General features: G+C 54.3%; 1 protein-coding gene and 1 pseudogene across 1 annotated transcript in view; both read left to right on the top strand.

Annotated features, from left to right (window-relative positions):
- The window catches only part of LOC148182884 (uncharacterized), a 130,349-nt gene that overhangs the window by 6,589 nt on the left and 103,957 nt on the right, over positions 1-19,803 (top strand). Inside the window, 1 exon segment of the mRNA XM_088063822.1 lies at positions 511-1,025. Within this exon segment, the coding sequence (XP_087919948.1) occupies positions 511-1,025 (515 nt within the window).
- LOC102113094 (olfactory receptor 14J1-like) lies at positions 8,789-9,721 on the top strand (annotated as a pseudogene).

The following is a 19,803-nucleotide window of genomic DNA, read 5'->3' as shown; positions in this document are numbered from 1 at the left end:
CTTCTAGGGAAGGACTTGGAAAGTAGGAAACCCCTAACCCAAAGTGCTCATCCATTGCATTTTCTGAAACCAGGATTTCTCATTGCTAAACTTTGGCTGGATGGAGAAGGAGGCTGTGAGAAGGAGGAAGATGCCCCAGGACACCCAGGCAGGTGAGGAGGAAGTCAGTGCCCCTTTCCCCCTCTCTCCTGCTCCATCTCCCAGCCCAGCCTGGCCCCTGGCTGCAGGACAACCCCGCTGCCGACGCCGTCCTGCCGGGGACGCACTGGGGGGATCTCCTTCCCCTTCCCTCTGGCACGGAGGCAAATCCCATCCTCTCCTTGTCCTTCCTCCCCCAGACAAGGAGCTGAGGATGGAGACCAGGGAGGACAAATCCCCACAGCACAACCTTGTTGAAGAGGACATTTTGAGCAGCTGCACAGTGCAGGAATCCAGCGGGGAGGAAAAGCTTCAGATATCCCGCAGGAGGAGGGGCTCCAAACCCATCCCAGGGTGCTCTGAGGAGGAAAGACCCACCCTGTGCTGGGAAGGCGGCCGGAGATCCAGCCGTGGCTCTGAGCTGGTGGTGCATGAGCAGCTTCAGGATGCGGAGAAGCCCTACAAGTGCTTGGAGTGTGGGAAGAACTTCAGCCAGAGCAGCAAACTGATCCGCCACCAGATGATCCACACTGGGGAATGGGCCTACGAGTGTCCTGAGTGTGGGAAGGGCTTCAGCTGCAACTCTGAACTCATCCGTCACCAGCGCATCCACACTGGGGAGAGGCCCTACGAGTGTCCCGAGTGTGGGAAGAGGTTTCAGAGGAGCTCCAATCTCCTCCTGCACCAGCGGATTCACACGGATGAGAGGCCCTTCCGCTGCCCCGACTGTGGGAAGGGCTTCAAGCAGAATTCCAGCCTCATCAGTCACCAGCGCATCCACACTGGGGAGAGGCCCTATGAGTGTCCCCAGTGTGGGAGGAGCTTCAGCCAGAGCTCTAACTTGACCCGACACCAATGGAGGCACCGGTAAGGGAAGCCTTGCAAAGGCCCCAAGTTCCAGTAGAGCTTTGTCCACTGCTCCAGCTGAAATCCCCTACTGGAGGACCGATGTTGGGCAGAGACCTGGTGATCCATGTTCCCTGGGATCCATGCTGGGAAGACACCTGTCCCTTTTCCTGCCCATGGCAATGTCATGATGTGGGATCAAAGAACGTGAGGGTCTGCCCATGTCGCTGTTATTATATTCAATCCCATCTCAGGTCATTGCCAGGGGCAGGAAAAGGACTCCCTCTCTCTCACTAGAGGAGAAGGGTGTCCTTTCTTGGCAGGAGGAAATATGTGGCCAGGAAGAGCCAGTCGCTGGTGTTGTAGTTTTCTCTGTAAATAGTTTGTCTTATCCCTTCTGTTACTAAAATTGATTCTGTTCCTGTTTGTTCCTTATCTGGTTGCTGTTCCCAGCAAATTGTTCTTATCCCAGCCCAGGATCTTTGCCTATTGTGCCTTCCATGGGAGCTGGGAGGGAAATGTGCGGTGGCGCAGTTTTAGTGGGAGTATTAAATTGGGGAATGCCATTCCTGAAGCCCAGCCTGTGGAAACCGAGCATCCCAGCTGGTGGCAGGCCTGGTTGCCATGGCAGCAGCCTTGGGAGCGGGTCCCTGGCTGGGGGCTGTGGGAACCTCTTCCCTCTGGTGCCCAGGGACAGGAGTGGAGGGAGCGGCTGGAGCTGAGGCGGGCAGGTTTAGGCTGGATGTGAGGAAAAGGTTTTTCCCCCGAGGCTGCTGGGGCACTGAACAGGCTCCCCAGGGAAGGCTCCCAGCTCCAGGGCTGGCTGAGCTCCAGCAGCGTTTGGCCAGCGCTGCCAGGCCCAGGCTGGGATTGTTGGGGTGTCCTGTGCAGGGCCAGCAGTTGGACTGGAGGATCCCCATGGCTCCCTCCCAACTCAGCCAATTCTGTGGCTCTGGGATCCCATGAGCCTGGGGATGGGCCTGCAAATGGTTACCATGGCAATGGACTCTGGCTCCAGGCCTGAGCTGGTGTCCATGGCAACCACCCCTGGCATGGGGTATCCATGGAGCTGCCAAGGGACTGACCATAACAACAGGTGCTGTGATGGTTGCCATGGAAACAGACCATAGCAACAGGGGGCTGGTGATGGTTTCCTACCAAGGATTAGATTTGTTACAGGCTCTCAGAGGGGTTCCATGGGGACATTCCAAGAATCTCCAGGCTGTTCAAGGGCCGGAATGTCACAGGCAGAGACAGGGACTCCACAGAGACCTCCCAGGGGTTTCTGGGGATGCTGAAGAGCCGTGTGGTCAGACACAGTCCCAGCAATTCCATGGTGACATCCCAGGAGCCCCCAGGCTGCCAAAGAGCCGGGATGTCACAGACACTCCCAGGGCTTTGTTTCATGGGTAGAGTGGGAGCTTCAGGCAAAAGCTTTATTTCTTAATTGGAGAAACTCCTGCTGAGTCTTGAGGTTGGAGAAATGACACCCAGCAGCCACCAGGGATCCTCAAACCCCTCCAGGTTGCCTAGACTTTTAAATTCCTTCTAAGAGAGGAGACTGGGAGCACTAGGATCCAATCCTAGCCCCAGATGTTGTCAAATGTTTATGTGTAAAACATTGGACAGGTGAAATTGAGCCATAATGCAGTTTGTCCAACAGGATTAACAACAGAACACCAGATGTATGTCTATAAATACAGCTGTGATTAATTCTAATCATGATTAGACAGGAGGATTTATTTACACTACAGAGTAAACATAAAATAGAGTTATTTACTCCAGAGTAGAGGAGCTATAACAATTATTAGACTATAGTTCTGTAGAAGTAAATTTTAAGTAAACAGGGCCTTGCTGGAGCTGTTTGAGCTCATTCCAGGCACAGCCTCCTGCTCCAGCAGGAACTGCCTTTCCTGTGCCATGGCCAGGGCAGATCCCACTGCAGGAAAAGCCCCAGGGCAGCCCCAACCCAGGGAAGGGCTCGGGCACAAGTGCAGAGTGCCGTGCTGGGAGCTGTGCCAGGGACAGCCTGAGGCACCAAAGGCACCTTGGCAGCAGCAGCTGCTTCCAGGGCATGGCCAGAAGGCTCCCCTGGCACCCCGGCCTGGTGGCCAGCACTGCAGAGCTGCTGCTTCAGGGCTCATTTCTGGCTGGGCTCTGAAAAGCCACTGCTGCTCCAGGAGCCTGACTGGGAAGCAATTGGCCCCAGCACCTTGGGGACAAGATAATAATGAAACAGCTCTTCATGCCAGCAGAGACAAGGCAGGGACAGAGGAAAGGGGAGAGCCAGGCCCAGGGGACATGGCTGCAATGGTGATGGCTGTGAGGTCAGTGCCACTGCAGCAGTCTGTCTGGCCCTCAGCAGACATTCTGGCCAGGAGCGTTGTGAGGGCACCCAGCACATGAGAGAACCCACACAACAGCAATTCCATCCTTGGGGAGGGGCTTTCACTGTGTCAGGTTGCACAGAGCTCCTGCTCTTGGAGCATTCTTGGGATGGGGCATCGACTTGTCTGGAAAAGCAGTTGCAGTTTTGTGCCACTCTCATAAAATACCTGATTAAAATATTTCCTCCTTCTAACAGATACAAATTAACTCTTGTTCACTTTAAAGATATTGATCCTTGTCAATGCAAGATTTGTGAGGAAATAACTTTGACCAGTGTTTCCATTTTCAGAGACCATGGAGAGGACCCAAAAATCTCCCAGGATGGGATTTGAAGGCCTCATCACATAAGCAGGAGGCAGAGTCTGAGGGCTCAGGGCTTAGCAGCTTAAAAGCCATGCCAGAGGCAACTTGTGCAGCCCTTTGGCCATGGCTGCTGGCCCTGGGCCTGAGGCCAGCAGGGGACAAGTGACCCTGGCAGCCCTGGGGCCTCATTGCCTCCTTGTCCCTGCTCAGCAGCCTGGCAGGGGCCGCCCCATGGTGCTGCCCTTGGCATTGCACATCCCCACATGCCAGTGCCCCGGGAAGAGCCCTGAGCAATGAGGGAGGGACAGCATCTGCCTTGCCAGGGGCTGGGGCTCAGCCCTTGGCCCTTGGCATTCCTGAAACACATCCAGCTTTGCTCAGCACCACAGACACCTTTCCCTTGCTTGTCCCCAGCTGCCATCAGGGCCTCCAGTCTTCTGCTCTACCTGGAACCTGGGGACGCTTTCTCACTTGTGTCTCTCATTTCAACTACAAGAAACTTCAGTGTTTCCATCTGACTTGGAGTTCTTGAGGAGTTTCTGGAGCACACCCTGAGGGACTGAGTGTGATGCCAAGAGCCCCAAAGGCCCGAGAGGGTGATGAAAGTGCTGGTGCTGTGTCTGTGCTGCTGAGCTGGGCCGGGCTCCTGGCCCAGAGGCAGCTCCTGGCAAGGGCAGCGCTGCAGAGAGACAGCTCTGGCCAGGAGCAGCTCCTGAGCACAGCCCAGCAGGGCTGGGGCCCTGCCAGGGCAGCTCAGGGACACGAGCAGGCCCAGACAGAGCTGCCAGGGGCTCAGCACTGGCAGGGGCTGTGGGATGTGCCAGAGGGGGCTGTGTCACAGCAGCACCTCTGTGGCTGTGTCCTGGAGCCCCAGAGCAGCTGGGATGTCAGAAAGGGGCTGTGTGACAGCTCCGAGTGGGTTGTGTGAGGTCACAGATGGGGCTGTGACATGACAGAGTTTGTTGTGTGAGGTCACTGAGCAGCTATGGCATCATAGAGGGGACCGTGTGACATCAGAAAGAGTTGTGTGATGTCACAGTATGGCTGTATGACATCACAGAGTGGGCTGGGTGATATCACTGATGGGGTTATGACTTCACAGAGAGGACTGTGACACCAGAGGTTAGATGTACAACATCACAGAGAGGGTTGTGACATTACTGAGCAGACTGTGACACCACATGGTTGTGATATGAAATCCTAGAGTGGGCAGTGACATCGTAGAAGAGCCATGTGACATCTCAGGACAGGTTGTATGACATCACAGTGCCGACTGTGATATCATAGAGTGAACTATGAAATCAAACATGGCTGTGTGACATTACGGGAGGATATGTGACCTCATGAGGTGGTTTTGTGACATCTGAGAGATGCTGTGACATCACAGAGCATGATGTGACATCACAGAATGGTGGTTTGACATCCTGGGGCAGGTTGTGTGACATCACTGAGTGGGCTGTGACATCCCAGGGGGTATTGTGAGGTCACTGGGGAGGTCACTCTGTCCTGATCTCCCCTCACAGAGAAGTCCAACGCTGCCCTTGGAGCAGCCTGTCTGCACAGAAACACTTCCAGGGCTCTCTGCATTTCCCTTCCCTCACTCTTGCCTCACTCACACACCTCCCAACAACCCACTTGGTGCTTTCAGCTGCAAGGAGTTCAAAGCTTGTCTGTCCTTCAGCAGCTGCTCTAATTCTGCCTTCAGCCAACTCTGGGGTTGTGTTTCTTGTAGAACTCCCTGTGTGTCTGAAACATTCCTTGTGTGGTTCTGCCTTGGGGAAGGGGAACCTCCTTGGTGGCACCTTGGGCTTGGCACACACTTGAGGAGGGTGTCTGTTTTCCATGGGGAAACTCAGCAGTTTTAGATTGCTAAAATCAAAGAAGGAAAACCCCTCTTTGCCTGAGTGCAGCCAGTTCTGTGAGCAAAGCAGGTCCCAGGAGAGTGAGGAGAGACAGGATGGGGCTGGGGAATGTGGAGCAAGGTTGTCCCCACTGGGTCAGACCTCAAGGCACAGCTTCTCTGACCTGGCCAGACCTCCTTAGGAGAGACCCTGGATCAATATCCATCACTGAATGCTGCAATCACCTCTGCTCTAAAGAGAACAGGAATAAAAGACAACCTTTAAAATAGGAATAAATATTTCCTAGAAGTTCTTTGAACTATTTCTCCATAAGTATTGTAGGAAACTTTCCTAAGAACTGCACCAGACCAGAGGGAAATCAAGGCACAGCCATGGTTTGTTAGGGCTTGCTTGATCCTAATGAGCCCCATGGTGTATTTGGAACTGAGCTCTTGAACCTCAGGGCCTTGAGAGGAGATTGCACAAACCTTTCCAGGAGTCCAAGTCAGAAGAAACACCCAAAGTGTCTCCAGGGATTAATGGGTCCCACTGAGGTCCATCCCCAACACAAGCTCCTCATGGACTCCTTGGAGGAGAGAACTGGAGGCCAGGATTGCACAGAAACCTCCCAGAGACTCAGTTTGGGAAGGAAAATCCAAAGTAGCTGAAAAACCCCTGAGTATCTCAAAGTATTGATGAGCCCCACTGAGTGTCAATGCAAAGCTCCCAAGGGACTCGTTAAAGCAGATAATTGGGGCCATGATTGCACAAACTTCTCAGAGACTCAGTGTGGGAAGGAAAAAGGAAAGTACCTTAAGAACCTGAAGTACCTTGAAGCATTAATGAGCCCCACTGAGTGTTGTTACTGACTAAGCCTCTCAAGGGACTAATTACAGCAGATAATTGGAGGCCAGGATTGCACAAAGCTCTCAGAGACTCCAAAGCAAAAGCCAAAGTCCTTTGGAAAAGCTGCAGTCCCTGGGAGCATGAAGGAGCCCCCCAGGGCCATTCCTGAGCAAGGCTCCCCAGGGACTCCTTCCAGCAGATCCCTGAGGCCACTGGCATGTGGGCTAGGGGGGATGCTGAGGGCAGGCCAAGGGGGTGACAGTGGCCAGCCTTGCTGGGGCTGTGCCAGGAGGCCCCAGGGCCTCAGGACAAGGTGTCTCCTCACAGCCCTTGCTGGCACAGCATTGGCTGCTGTGGCCCAGGGCACCAAGCCTTGGCTTCTCTTTGTCCCCAGCTGTCATCAGTGCCTCCAGTTCTCTGCTCTGCCTGGGGCCTGGGGACACTTTCTCAGTCACGTCCCTCAGTGGGACCCATTAAAAGTGAAAGAAACTTTGGAGTTCCATTCTGACTTGGAGTTCTTGAGAGCTTTCTTCCCCTCCCTCTCAGGGACTGATGTTCAGGGCCTCAGCACAAAGCCCCAAGAGGCTCATTAAAGTCCTGCTGCTGTGTCTGTGCTGCTGAGCTGGGCCAGGCTCCTGGCACAGAGGCAGCTCCTGGAAACCAAGAAGAGCTTCAAAAGCACATTTCTCTTGCTGAGCAGCTCTTCTGCCAGCCCAGCAGGGCTGGGGCACTGCCTGCAGCCACCCTGGGCACAGCCCAGAGGCACAGAGAGCTTCAATCAGTCAGGGCTGGGAAGGTGCTGAGAAGTGCCTGGGGCAGAATCACTGCCAGCCCTTGACACAGGAAGCCTCTGGCTGCAGGACAATGCAGCTGCAGCTCCTGGAGGCATCTCCTCAAGCTGGAACATCCCAGTGCCTACAGACTCTGTGAGTACAACTCTGAGTATTTCTGGTGGAGGGGAGGTGAATGCTCAGGAAATCTGACATGCTGAGGGTTTCTGATCAGTCATAGAATATTTCCAAGACAAGGATTTTGATAAAATGAGGACATTGCCTAAGATTTTGTGTTCAGTTTCCTACTATTGGAGAATGGCAGGGAGGGGTGGAATAATATTAAAGGTATTATGAATTTTGACAAGTGCCTGAGGCATACAAACTGTTAGTTTTAGTGATCAATAGGTTCACAGGAGATTCCTAATGTGCTTTCAGCCACTCTGCCCATGGACTGCACCAACATCACCTTTGCTGGACCCATCAGGCTTTGTCTGAGCTGTCCTTTCTCCAAGCTGCAAACAGAACCTGTCCCCAGCCAGAGCCCTGCAAACAGGCACGGTTCTGTCAGGCCAAGGAGAGTGCACAGAGATTTGGGGGATCTGTGGGTGCTGGCAGGGAGAGATCAGGCACAGGGAAACACCTGCAGGAGGAAAATCTCCAGGAAGCAGAGAGAAGATCAGGGAATGAGAGAAAACAAAAGCTCAGAAATCTTGTGGCAGAGAGAGTTTAGAGATGTCCATAGGAGCCCCTGCAGTGCAGCCCCTCCCTCTGAACAAGCCCCCTCTCTCCTGTCCCCCCAGCCCAGCCTCTGCCCTCAGGGCCGGGCTCCCAGGTGTGAAGCCCCTCCTGTGCAGGCAGAGCTGCAGCAGAGCCGTGGGGCAGCTCTGCAGCCCCGGGCCCAGTTCCCTCTGCAGAGCACAGGGCTGGGAGCAGCTGCCCGGCACTGGGGGCTCTGGCAGGGGGCACGGCTGGCTCAGGGGGATGCTGTCCCCAGTGCCCGGCTCTGGGCAATGCTGGCAGTGCAGGCAGGGAAGGAGCTGGATCTCCCTTCATCCAATGCCATCATAAGGACACTTGGAAGTCTCCCTGAGATTTCAGTCCCTGCTGGGAGCTTCAATCCAGGATGCAAACCTGTCCTAGAGCATCTATGTGTTATCTGAAAGACACACAGGGAAAGGCAGAGGTGTTCTGAAAATGCTGTTGGGTTGGTGAAATGAGGAACGTGAGTCCTTGGATACAAATGTGGAGCTGGGCTGTGGTGGATCCATCTGCTTTATGCAATATCTAGCTGTTTTAATAGGGAAACATGGGAAGGTGATCACCCTCCATTTGAGGAAGGTTAAAGCCCCGAAAAACTCTGAACAGGTCAAACCATAGATCATCTCCCTTCACTCTCCACTCATTACTTTGTCTCACAGAACTTTCTCTGTTCTTCATGGGGGCAGCAGAAATGCAGAGGGTTTGATATCCAAGAATACCAGGAGAGATATGCGGGAGCTTATAAAGAAAACCTTACAACTCTTAAACACAAGAGTGTGTCCGTGTGTGTTACAGAAGAGGGAGAATGGGAAATGGCTTTGATTTTGATTATAGACATCTCTAACTCTTCACAGTCCTTTTCTCCAGGCAGTACCCAATGTGCAGCCACAGGAAATGTCCAACAGCAGCTCCATCAGCCACTTCCTCCTGCTGGCATTGGCAGACACGCGGCAGCTGCAGCTCCTGCACTTCTGCCTCTTCCTGGGCATCTCCCTGGCTGCCCTCCTGGGCAACGGCCTCATCATCAGCGCCGTAGCCTGCAGCCACCACCTGCACAGCCCCATGTTCTTCTTCCTGCTCAACCTGGCCCTCACTGACCTGGGCTCCATCTGCACCACTGTGCCCAAAGCCATGCACAATTCCCTCTGGGACACCAGAGACATCTCCTACACAGGATGTGCAGCACAAGTATTTTTTTTTGTTTTCTGTGCTGCAACAGAGTATTTCCCTGCTGACCATCATGTGCTACGACCGCTACGTGTCCATCTGCAAACCCCTGCACTACGGGACCCTCCTGGGCAGCAGAGCTTGTGCCCACATGGCAGCAGCTGCCTGGGCCAGTGCCTTTCTCTATTCACTGCTGCACACGGCCAATACATTTTCCCTGCCCCTGTGCCAGGGCAATGCCCTGGGCCAGTTCTTCTGTGAAATCCCACAGATCCTCAAGCTCTCCTGCTCCAAATCCTACACTTCAGAACTTGGGCTCATTTTTTTTCTGCCTGTTTAGCCCTTGGCTGTTTTGTGTTCATTGTTTTCTCCTATGTGCAGATCTTCAGGGCTGTGCTGAGGATCCCCTCTGAGCAGGGACGGCACAAAGCCTTTTCCACCTGCCTCCCTCACCTGGCTGTGGTCTCCCTGTTTATCAGCACTGTCATGTTTGCCTACCTGAAGCCTCCCTCCATCTCCTCCCCATCCCTGGATGTGGCACTGTCAGTTCTGTACTCAGTGGTGCCTCCAGTCCTGAACCCCCTCATCTACAGCCTGAGGAACCAGGAGCTCAAGGCTGCAGTGTGGAGAATGATGACTAGAAAAATTCAGAAACATTAAACTGCTGGCCAATTTCTGCAAATCACTTGTAATTAAAGTCATCTTTGATAATTCTTGGTGGTTTCATTTTGGAAGTTCTTTTCCTTTGTTTTACTTCCTTAATATTGTCCACAACAAAATGTCATTGTTTGTGCCATTCCTCATTTTGATTCTCTCTACCTTCCCTAGGGCTACAGACTGTGTCAATGATGTGCTGTGTTCTTGGCGTAAAGTTCTTGTAAAGGAATTAAAGGATCTCCCAGCAAAGTTTTCTCCAGAGATGCCCCTTTTGTTCCCTTCTCTGGAGCTGCAGCAGCAGTGTCTGTGTGCAGAGCTGGGGGCAGATCAGTGCTGGCACAGCAGCTGTGCCCAGGAGCAGCAGCACTTGGTGTTGCCAGTGCTGCTCCCGTGCCACTGCCCCGCTGCCCTCCTGGCCCTGGTGTTGCTGCAGGGCCTGAGTGCTCTCGGGGCCGGGCACAGCCCTGGGGGTGGCAGTGCCGGGGCTGCAGCAGGGACAGGCCATGGGCACTGCTGGGGCAGCGCTGACGCCTCAGGGCAGGGCCTGGGGGCTCCAGGCTCCTTGCCCAGGCTCTCTCAAGAACACGGCCAGGCCAAAGCTCAGCACAGAAAACCCCCGTGAGCAGCCCCAGGGTGGCCGTGGGCAGGCTGGGGACAAACAGCATGGCTGGGGCTCTGCAAGGTCCCTGGGGGAGACGGGAAGGAGCAGCAGAGCAGGGGCTGATCCATCCCCACTGTGCTGGACACCCCAGGGCAGCGTCCCAGAGCGTCCTCATGGAGCTGCCAACAACATCCCCCCTGTGCAGCCCTGGCCTCTCCCCCAGCTCAGAGAGGTGCCGCATCCTTGCAGGCACATGTCATGAATAAAATCTCTCAAGAAATCCACCCAGGATAAAATACTGTGTTTAGTTAGGTACAGTTAATGTTCTTATCCCATTTGTAAACCTTGTACCCCTTGTTTACTCCAATGGTTATTAGTAATGTTAATTACATACCAGTTTCTGAAGTGTTTTAAAGGTTCTTATGAGACATTCCTGTACCCTTTCCCCTTACTTCCCTGCTACCTTGTAACAGAGCTGCTCCCAAGGGGGCTAAATCAAAGCAACCCATTAGAAAGGTATGCCACAGAAGGAGGCAACTCCCTTGGATGCTGTGCCACACTAGAACAAAGAAACTCCCAGGAAGCTGTGCAACCGAGTAAAATGGAAACTAAGTCATGCAGGACACCAAAACAATGAGCTAACAGAGGAATAAAAGGACAAGGAAACATATTCGAGCAAGCTATGATGCAAGATCATCTCCCTGCATCACCTAAGCCTGCTTAGAAACCATCTTCCTGCATCACCATGACCTCAAGAGGACTGGAAAGGACTGACAGCCCTAGACAGCGAACCAGAACAACAGGTCCCTGACTACTCTCATGAGGATGGAAGCCCCAGCTCTGCAGTGTGTGCTGCAAAGCTGAATTGTGTCTCCTCTTTGGAGCTGACAGTGTTGGAATGGCCGTGGTGCAAGCAATCCCTTGGGTCCCCCCACCCCAAGAGCTGAATCCTAACAAAGGCATCAAACAGGAGTCTTGTCTCCTGGCCAATTTCTTTCAATTACCGTGTGCTGCAGGGGCCGTGGCCGAGGGGGCCTGGACCCACCCGGAGCTCCTCCCGGAGCCCAGCGGACTCCAGCTCAGCGGGGGCCGGCAGCGGGGCACGGCTTAGGCTCGGCAAGGTGTGAGCAGCCGTGGTCCGGCCCAGCCTCAACCGGGGTCCCGCAGCCTCCCGTCCCCACCCGGTCACTGCCGGGGCTGGCCCGGCCCCGCCAGGCCGAGCCTGTGCGATTCAGCCCTTCTGGGACACAGGGCCAGAAAGACTTCAGCCCTGAAGCAGCAGGCTTTGAGTTCAAGCCTTGGGAAGCACTTGCCAAAGGCTTGATGGCAATTCATACGTTCATCAAGTCACCCCACTGAAAGTTATGTTTCTAGAATCTTCCCGGATCTCTCCCCCGACTGGTTGCAATTCGTCGCAGTATTTTGCATCTTTCTAACCCCAGTCTGTGTCTGGACCCATGCCCTCAGACTGCGCCCTCACACCTCCCCTAGATATTGTTGTGTCTGCCCCTAGTCCTGGTCTTTGCACTTTGCTCCTGTGCTGCGCAGGCTTTATGGGCCTCATCCCTACTTGATTTTCCTATTCCAGTTGGTTTTGGGGACTCCAGCGAACCCGCTCCTTTAATTTCCTCCTCGGTTGCCCGGCTGTCAGGGGACCCTGAAGTTTTAAGGATTGTTGCGGCCACTGTCAGCACGACTGCAAGGGCCGCAGTGCAGCGGGGCCCGGCCCGACCGGCAGCCGGGTACCTCCTCAAAGGTGGAAGCAAGAGAGAGATTTCCCCGGCTTGCCTGTCTGCAAAATGTCAATCTCACAGAGGTGGATCCAGCTTTTTAAATGCTTTAATAGGTAGTCAGTTCCCACAGCTAGCCAGCTCTTGGATTTTGCTTGGCACAGAGGCAGCTCTCGCTTAGCAGCTCCTCTCAGTAAAATCATTTCCATGGGGGGCTTCTTCCCTGCTCACCAAATAGCAATTCATGCAAAAGCAGCACAAACTGTTCTTCCTGTCCTCCTATCTTTGCCAGAGAGTGCCTTTCAAAGGGATAATAATTGGGAGCGAGGGGGTTTACATTTTCCATTGCAAAGGAGCCTCCTGCCTCCCTTAGCAGGCCCCTGTCTTTCAAAGGAAGACACACACGGTCTCCTTTTGCACCTTCACTTGGCCCCAGCCACTCCTGATCATTTGAAGGAGCGGCTCAGAAGAAGGGGCAGCAATCCCCCAAGGCCTGGGCTGCTCCAGGCCGCTCCTGGTGCCTTGGGCTGTTGAAGGGGTGCCGGGGTGCCCTTTGTGACACAGGCACGGGGTGCCGGGGTGCCCTTTGTGACACAGGCACGGGGTGCCGGGGTGCCCTTTGTGACACAGGCACGGGGTGCTGGGGTGCCCTTTGTGACACAGGCACGGGGTGCCGGGGTGCCCTTTGTGACACAGGCACGGTGCGTCAGGGGCCGTGGTGACACGGGACCTTGCGGTGCCCAAAGTCCATTGTGACATGGCAGAGCCCCGCCCCGGCTGGGGGGTATATAAAGGGCTTGTGGGGCCTGGGTCAGTCCCAGGACAGTGGCTGTGTCCAGGTACCTGTGTGTGCCACAGGACTGCAGGCACGGAGGAGGAGAAGGCGAAGCCCAAGTCCCAGCCCCCCAGGCCCTGGCCCGGCTCACAGAGAGCCCAGGCCTTGAGGGAGCAGCAGGAGGAGGCTGAGAGGGCAAGCAGAGGGAGGAGAGGAGCCGTGGAGTCCTGCGCTGAGGAAGAGGCAGAGCTCTGCCGAGGAGAAATGAACAAGTTCCAGCAAGGGACTCCAGGGGAAGCCTGCACTGAGCCACAGCTGTCCCCAGGAGAAGCCCATAGCTGCCAGGAGCTCTCTGAGTGGGATGAAGGCCTTGAGCAAGAGCTGGTCCAAGTATGGGGGAGCTACTGGCATTTCTGGGACTGGGATGAGGGCAGGGAGCAAGAGCCCTCCCCAGTTGTCTCCGAGTGGGACGAGTGCAGGGAGCAGGAGCCGTGGCAGGCGGACAGCGATCACTGTCAGGAATTCTCAGATTGGGAAGAATCTCCTGAGCAGCGGCTGTCCCCAGGAGAAGGCACGAGCCGCCGGGCACTCTTGGACTGGGAAGCTTGCCGCAAGCAAGAGCTGTCCCAGGATGGCCAGGAGGTGACTGGAGGCAAAGCAAAGAGAAAATCCTCCAGGTCCAGCTGGGATGATGACAGTGATGGAGAGCTGGCTCAGGACAGCAGGGAATACTGCGACATCCTGTGCAGCCAGCTCAAGCCCTGGCAGCGGGAGGACGATGACTGGGATGAGGTGAGCGTCCTGGAGCTGCACGAGGAAGGAGAAGAGGCCAGGCAGCAGAGACTGGCAGATTTAGCCCAAGAGGGAATCCTGCTGCCTGTCCCTCAAGAAGCTTGGGTGGAGTGCCAGGAGCCCGAGCTGTGCCCACAAGAGCAACTCTGTGCCGGGCCTGGCCCTCTGGCAGCCCAAGCCACGGTGGAAGATGTCTCTTCTCCTGGGCAGCCGCTTCCCCACAGGAAAGGCCGCTCGCTCTTGAGGCGGGCGCTGCGGGTGCTGCAGGGGCTGCGGGGGCTGCGGGCACTGCGGGGGCTGCGGGTGCTGCGGGGGCTGTTCCGCTGCCCCTGCCTGGCAGCACAGCCACAGGATCAGCGCCCGCTGCCAGCAGCGCTGGGCTGCAGATGGCGGCTGCCCCGCGGCCTGCCCGGCGCCCCGAGGGAGCCACACGGGCTGCCCCGGCCTGCGCTGGCCCTGCGGGCCGAGTCAGCCCCGGCCGCTCTGCGGCACCTCCGGGGCGGCTCCCCGAGGGCACACGGCAGCCCAAAGCGGCACCCGAAGGGGGACCCTCGCTGCCGGGGCTCAGCGCCGCATCCCGGCCCATCGTCCGGCCGGGAAGGCACCTGGAAAGTCATCGGCTCCCGGCGGCAGCCTGGCACCGCCAGTGGCACCCCTGCACCGGGTCCCCGAGGGCCACAGCCACACGGCTCTTGGCCCTTTGCAGGGACACTGGCTCCAGCTCCTCCCTGCTGGACTCCAAGGCCATTTCCTCTCCTTCGGAAAGGACTTTGCTGATCCTGTGGCCCTTTGGCCATGAGGAATGGACACAGACAGGAGGTGATGCTCCCAGGACATGACGGCGGCCTGCTGGACTGCAACACACACAATTGTAACAAAAGAAAAGAAAGTTGTGTTTAGGAAGTAGTAGTAGGAAAGGAAAAAACCCAAACCCCCCCTCCCCCCCACTAAAACCTGCATAAGACCCTCCAGAAACCAAAAAATGATAAAGAATAAGAATAGGAATATTAGGAAGAAGAGGTAGAAGCTGAAGTAGATGAAGACGTAGTAGTACTTAAACATGGAAAATTAAGAATAAGAATAAAATGTTGGAGTCTGGAATACAGAGTGTGTGCCCTTGTTTCTGATACTTAGTTATAAGATCCAGTTATAAGTTCCCCCAGGCAGGATTTTATGATTCTATAATTAAGCATTATTAAATTTAATGACATGTGCCATTTTGTTTACAGCAAGTTCTGACTGTTGCCTCAGGTCATAAGTGTGCAATTATTTCCTAACTAAAGGTCTTACATTTTACTCATGAATCCTTATGAAATTAACTAGGCTGGTCTGCTATATATTTTTTTTCTTAACTTAAATTGAATTTCTATTTATGCATTTTTCTCTTATTTCCAACCAGCAGCTATCTCCCTCAGCTAACAACTCATAATTCTCTCTTTATGCAAGGCAAGCCTGCACACTTACAGCTTCGTGGCTCGGTGCCTGAACCTGCTCAGCCTCAGGTTGAATGCCTGCTGTGTTCAAGGGAGCTGCTGTTCCCAGGCCCAGATGAGCACAGGGGCTCTTCTTCCTCTGAGGATGAACTGCGTGCAACAAAGGGGAAAAAAAAAAAAGTTACATGATATTTTCAGCTAAGAGCTGTTTACAGAGCTTTGAAAGCAGATCACGGCCACATGAAAAGCTTCATGTCACCGCTCACCCCTGTGTCACAGCACCACTCAGCAAATGAAAACAGGTGTTTATGTGCTATTGGCCAAGTGTTACCGCTGAAGATCAATAGATCACGTGGGCACAGGTCGAGGTGTGGTGAAAGAAAGAGCAGAGTTTATTTTTCCTCCCAGGATTTATAGGCTTCCTACCACGGCCAGGGATTGGATGGTCAGGATAACACTTTCTCACTGCACTGGCCATGAGAGATGCCCATCACAAGACGTGTAACAGAAAGAATGTACACATATCTATGTTTACAGTTACTGTCCTGGGAAAGTCCTTAGAAAACTATGTTAGCAAGCTCAGAAGCTGAGTTTTCAGGGCGACATCTCACCCTTTTTGGTTTAACAAAAAGAAAAGAAAAAAGAAAAATGAACAAAGAAACTAGCAACATTATAAACAATCAAAAAATAAATAATAGAAAAATACAATACTCCATACAATCAGAAAGCTGTAATTTCAGGGTGATATCCCACCCTTTCGTTATTACAAAAAAACAAACAAACAAACAAAAAAAAGCACAAGAACAACAGAACCCAAAAAAAATAGATTAAACAAATGTCCAGCATCAACACCTGCTTGTGGATGGCTCCCAATTTGGTCACAGAGGCAGAATCCATGGCCAAACTGAAAGGTGCCTGGGAAAACTTATGAAATGCTATGACAGCAGCCTGTAATTCCATCAATTGGGCTGATCCAGCCTCATGACTCTCCAAAAAAAACCAAAAAAAACAAAACAGCAACATCAATGGAAAGATTAATGTAATAAACTTGAGGAGCAGAAACTGCTCGCAGAACCTCCTCCAGCATCTACTGTGCCTGTGGGTCAGTATCAGAGGTGACTTTAAAATCAGAGTCCCCCTTTAATAGACCAAACAAGGGAGACAGTTCTGTTGTGGTCTGTCCATATAGGGACACAACCATGTAAAAGTCCATTAATATCTGGACACCATTCATGCAGTGTCTGCACTGAATGCAAAAAAAAATAATTGCACCTCCAAATGCAGGACTGTTTGTCCCAAAATTATTTTTGACCCTCAAATAATTTCAGGGAGGTTGTAGAGACGAGCAGCAGGAAACTGCTTGCAAACTCCAGAGAGGGCCAGAGCCCCATATCATCGGCAAATGCCGGCAAATTTTGCATGCCTTATGGCAAAATCTCCATTGATATCTCTGTGTGGGCTCAGCATTAATGACAGCTGGCACCAAAAAGACGAATTTCGGTCTGTCATCGGGATGCAAAGGAATCGTAAAAAACAATCCTTCAGATCCACAATGAGGACTAGCCAATCAACAGGAAACATGGCAGGTGAAGGCATGCTAGCCTGCAACATCCCCATGCTTCCCATCATAGCAGTAACTTTCTGGAGGTACTGTAGCAACCTCCATTTCCCAGACTTCTTCTTGATACAGAAAACAGAAATGTCCCAGGGATTGGTTGAAACTCCAGATCACTGTGATCCAACTGTTCTTGCATCAAGTCACGGAGGGTGTCTAGTCTATCATGAGAGAAGACAACAGTAAATGCTGAACAAAGACTCAGTCTCAAGTTCTTCTTTGCGTAGAATGTGTCAGCATTGGATCCAAGGGTCACTCCAGGGCCCATCAGCAAACCTGACAATTGTGATGTCCATGCCAGTGTCAAGAACCTGCGGAAGCTAATCTCTGACAGCATCTCACCAAGGATGGACAGGGTGCAGACCCATTCAGGATGATCCCTGGCTGTCAGAACAGCAGTCCGTGAACCCAGGGAGGTCCAGGGAACCCGAAGCCACCATCTCCCCGCAGCTGGTTCTCAGCTCTGCGAACATAAAACTCAAAAGGCACAAGGTGAGCAAATCCAGGTCCCGCAGGGATAGGAACAGGAGGGGTGAGTGTGGAACTCATGGCAGAAATGCACCCCAGGAAACCCGGATCAACGTCCCCTAGGTGAACAATGGTGCCCTGAGCAGTGACATTCAACCACGCCACAAGAAGAGCACTCATGGCCTCACCCACCGGACCAAAGCATTTGGAAGCACATGGAATGCCTGATACGCTCAACTGCACAGTCCTTTTACAGGAGGACAAAGTCCACAGGCCAGCTGAAGAAGCTCCAGCAGCCTGGGACCCCTGGCCCGTCAAGACCACCAGCTTTTCCCCCGCGGCATCACCACCCGAGCCAGTGGTAAACAGCTCAGGACCTTGGTCTGCCCGGGCCGCCGGAGGCGACGGGGGGTGGGGGGGCTGTCTTCAGCCGCAGGCTCAGGCGATGCCGGAGAACGCGAGGCGGGGTGAGGTGAAGCTGGCGCAGCGCGGCCTGCCTCCCGCGACGCGGGGGGGGAACGCAGCGCCGGTCAGGGTGCAGCCCGCGGAGACCCGGCACCGTCCTGCTCTGCTGCCAGGGAACAAGCCGGGCTCGCAGGAGGGAAAACCGGCAGCATGGGGCCGGCAGAACCCAGCCCGGCGTCCGCAGCACCCGCCTCCACACCCCACGAATCCGGCACGGGGCCTGGGCCCGGGCCGTCCCCCACCACGGGGCAGGGCACGGCCCAACCGCAGCAAGGACATGGGACCGTCCCTGAGGCATCCCCCAGGGCCGGCGCCGCCCCCCGTTCAAGCACCCCCCCATCGGTCTGTGCTGGGAGGGCACACAGGGGAGGTGACCCCACCCCAGGCTTCCACCGCCAGGGCGCGGGCCGAGGCGGGGTTACACCCCCCGGGTCCGTGGCGCCCCTGACAGCCTGCTGGCAAGGCTCCAAGGCCGCCTCAGGCTTACACCGCCGGGGTGCTGGCCGAGGCGGGGTCACGCCCACCGATCCCACGATGGCCCCGTTCAACCTGCTGGGGGCCCCAGCGATCCTGGGGGAGCCAACCTCAGGACCCGACCTCAGAAAGCCACACCTTCGCCAGATCCCGAGCAGCCGGAGCAGCCGGGGCTCATAACCGACCAGCAGAGCCTCGAGCAGGGAATCGCCTAAAGCGTCCCAAGCTGACTGCGAAAAAATCGCTTCAACCACAGGGAAAAACCCCTCTATTCTCCCATACTCACACAATCGCTGAAAGTCAGCATACGACACATCGATCCCTCTCTGATCAGACACCGCATGCCATATTTCCAGAACCAGGCCCTCCGTAAGAGAAAGCCCAATACCATCCATAGCCACAGGCTAGACAGTACCCTGTAACACACGTGCAAGACACGGCGAGGTCACCAGATGTTACCGCTGAAGATGAATAGATCACGCGGACACAGGTCGAGGTGTGGTGAAAGAAAGAGCAGAGTTTATTTTTCCTCCCATGATTTATAGGCTTCCTACCATGGCCAGGGATTGGATGGTCAGGATAACACTTTCTCACTGCACTGGCCATGAGAGATGCCCATCACAAGACGTGTAACAGAAAGAATGTACACATATCTATGTTTACAGTTACTGTCCTGGGAAAGTCCTTAGAAAACTATGTTAGCAAGCTCAGAAGCTGAGTTTTCAGGGCGACACTGGGGCTTTTTGCTGTTAGTGTCTGTTTGGTATTTGGTTGTTTTGTGTTCATTGTTTTCTCCTATGTGCAGATCTTCAGGGCTGTGCTGAGGATCCCCTCTGAGCAGGGACGGCACAAAGCCTTTTCCACCTGCCTCCCTCACCTGGCTGTGGTCTCCCTGTTCATCAGCACTGCAGCATTTGCCTACCTGAAGCCCCCCTCTATCTCCTCCCCATCCCTGGATCTGGCAGTGTCACTTCTGTACTCGGTAGTGCCTCCAGCCCTGAACCCCCTCATCTACAGCCTGAGGAACCAGGAGCTCAAGGCTGCAGTGTGGACACTGATGACTGGATGGTTTCAGAAACATTAAACTGCTGCCCAATTTTTGCAAATCACTTGTAATAAAAGTCACCTTTGATATTTCTTATTGGTTTAATTTTGGAGGATCTTTTCTGTTGTTTTACTTTTCAATATTGTCCACAAAGAAATGTCATTATTTGTGCCATTTCTCATTTTGTTTCTCCCTCCACCTTCCCTGTGGCCACAGACTGTGTCAATGAGGGGCTGTGCTCTTGGTGGCTTTAAATGAAAGAAAGGATCTCCCAGCAAAGTTTTCTCCAGAGATGCCCCTTTTGTTCCCTTCTCTGGAGCTGCAGCAGCAGTGTCTGTGTGCAGAGCTGGGGGCAGATCAGTGCTGGCACAGCAGCTGTGCCCAGGAGCAGCAGCACTTGGTGTTGCCAGTGCTGCTCCCGTGCCACTGCCCCGCTGCCCTCCTGGCCCTGGTGTTGCTGCAGGGCCTGAGTGCTCTCGGGGCCGGGCACAGCCCTGGGGGTGGCAGTGCCGGGGGCCTGCAGCAGGGACAGGCTAGGGGCACTGCTGGGGCAGCGCTGACGCCTCAGGGCAGGGCCTGGGGGCTCCAGGCTCCTTGCCCAGGCTCTCTCAAGAACACGGCCAGGCCAAAGCACAGCACAGAAAACCCCCGTGAGCAGCCCCAGGGTGGCCTGGGGGTGGGGAAAAA

Source organism: Pseudopodoces humilis, chromosome 18 (genome assembly GCF_049639895.1).
Source record: "Pseudopodoces humilis isolate 2021_Gansu_Grassland_sample_001 chromosome 18, ASM4963989v1, whole genome shotgun sequence".
Classification (NCBI taxonomy): domain Eukaryota; kingdom Metazoa; phylum Chordata; class Aves; order Passeriformes; family Paridae; genus Pseudopodoces; species Pseudopodoces humilis.
Note: the sequence above shows the minus strand (reverse complement) of the source record. Positions and strands in the feature narration are given on the sequence as shown.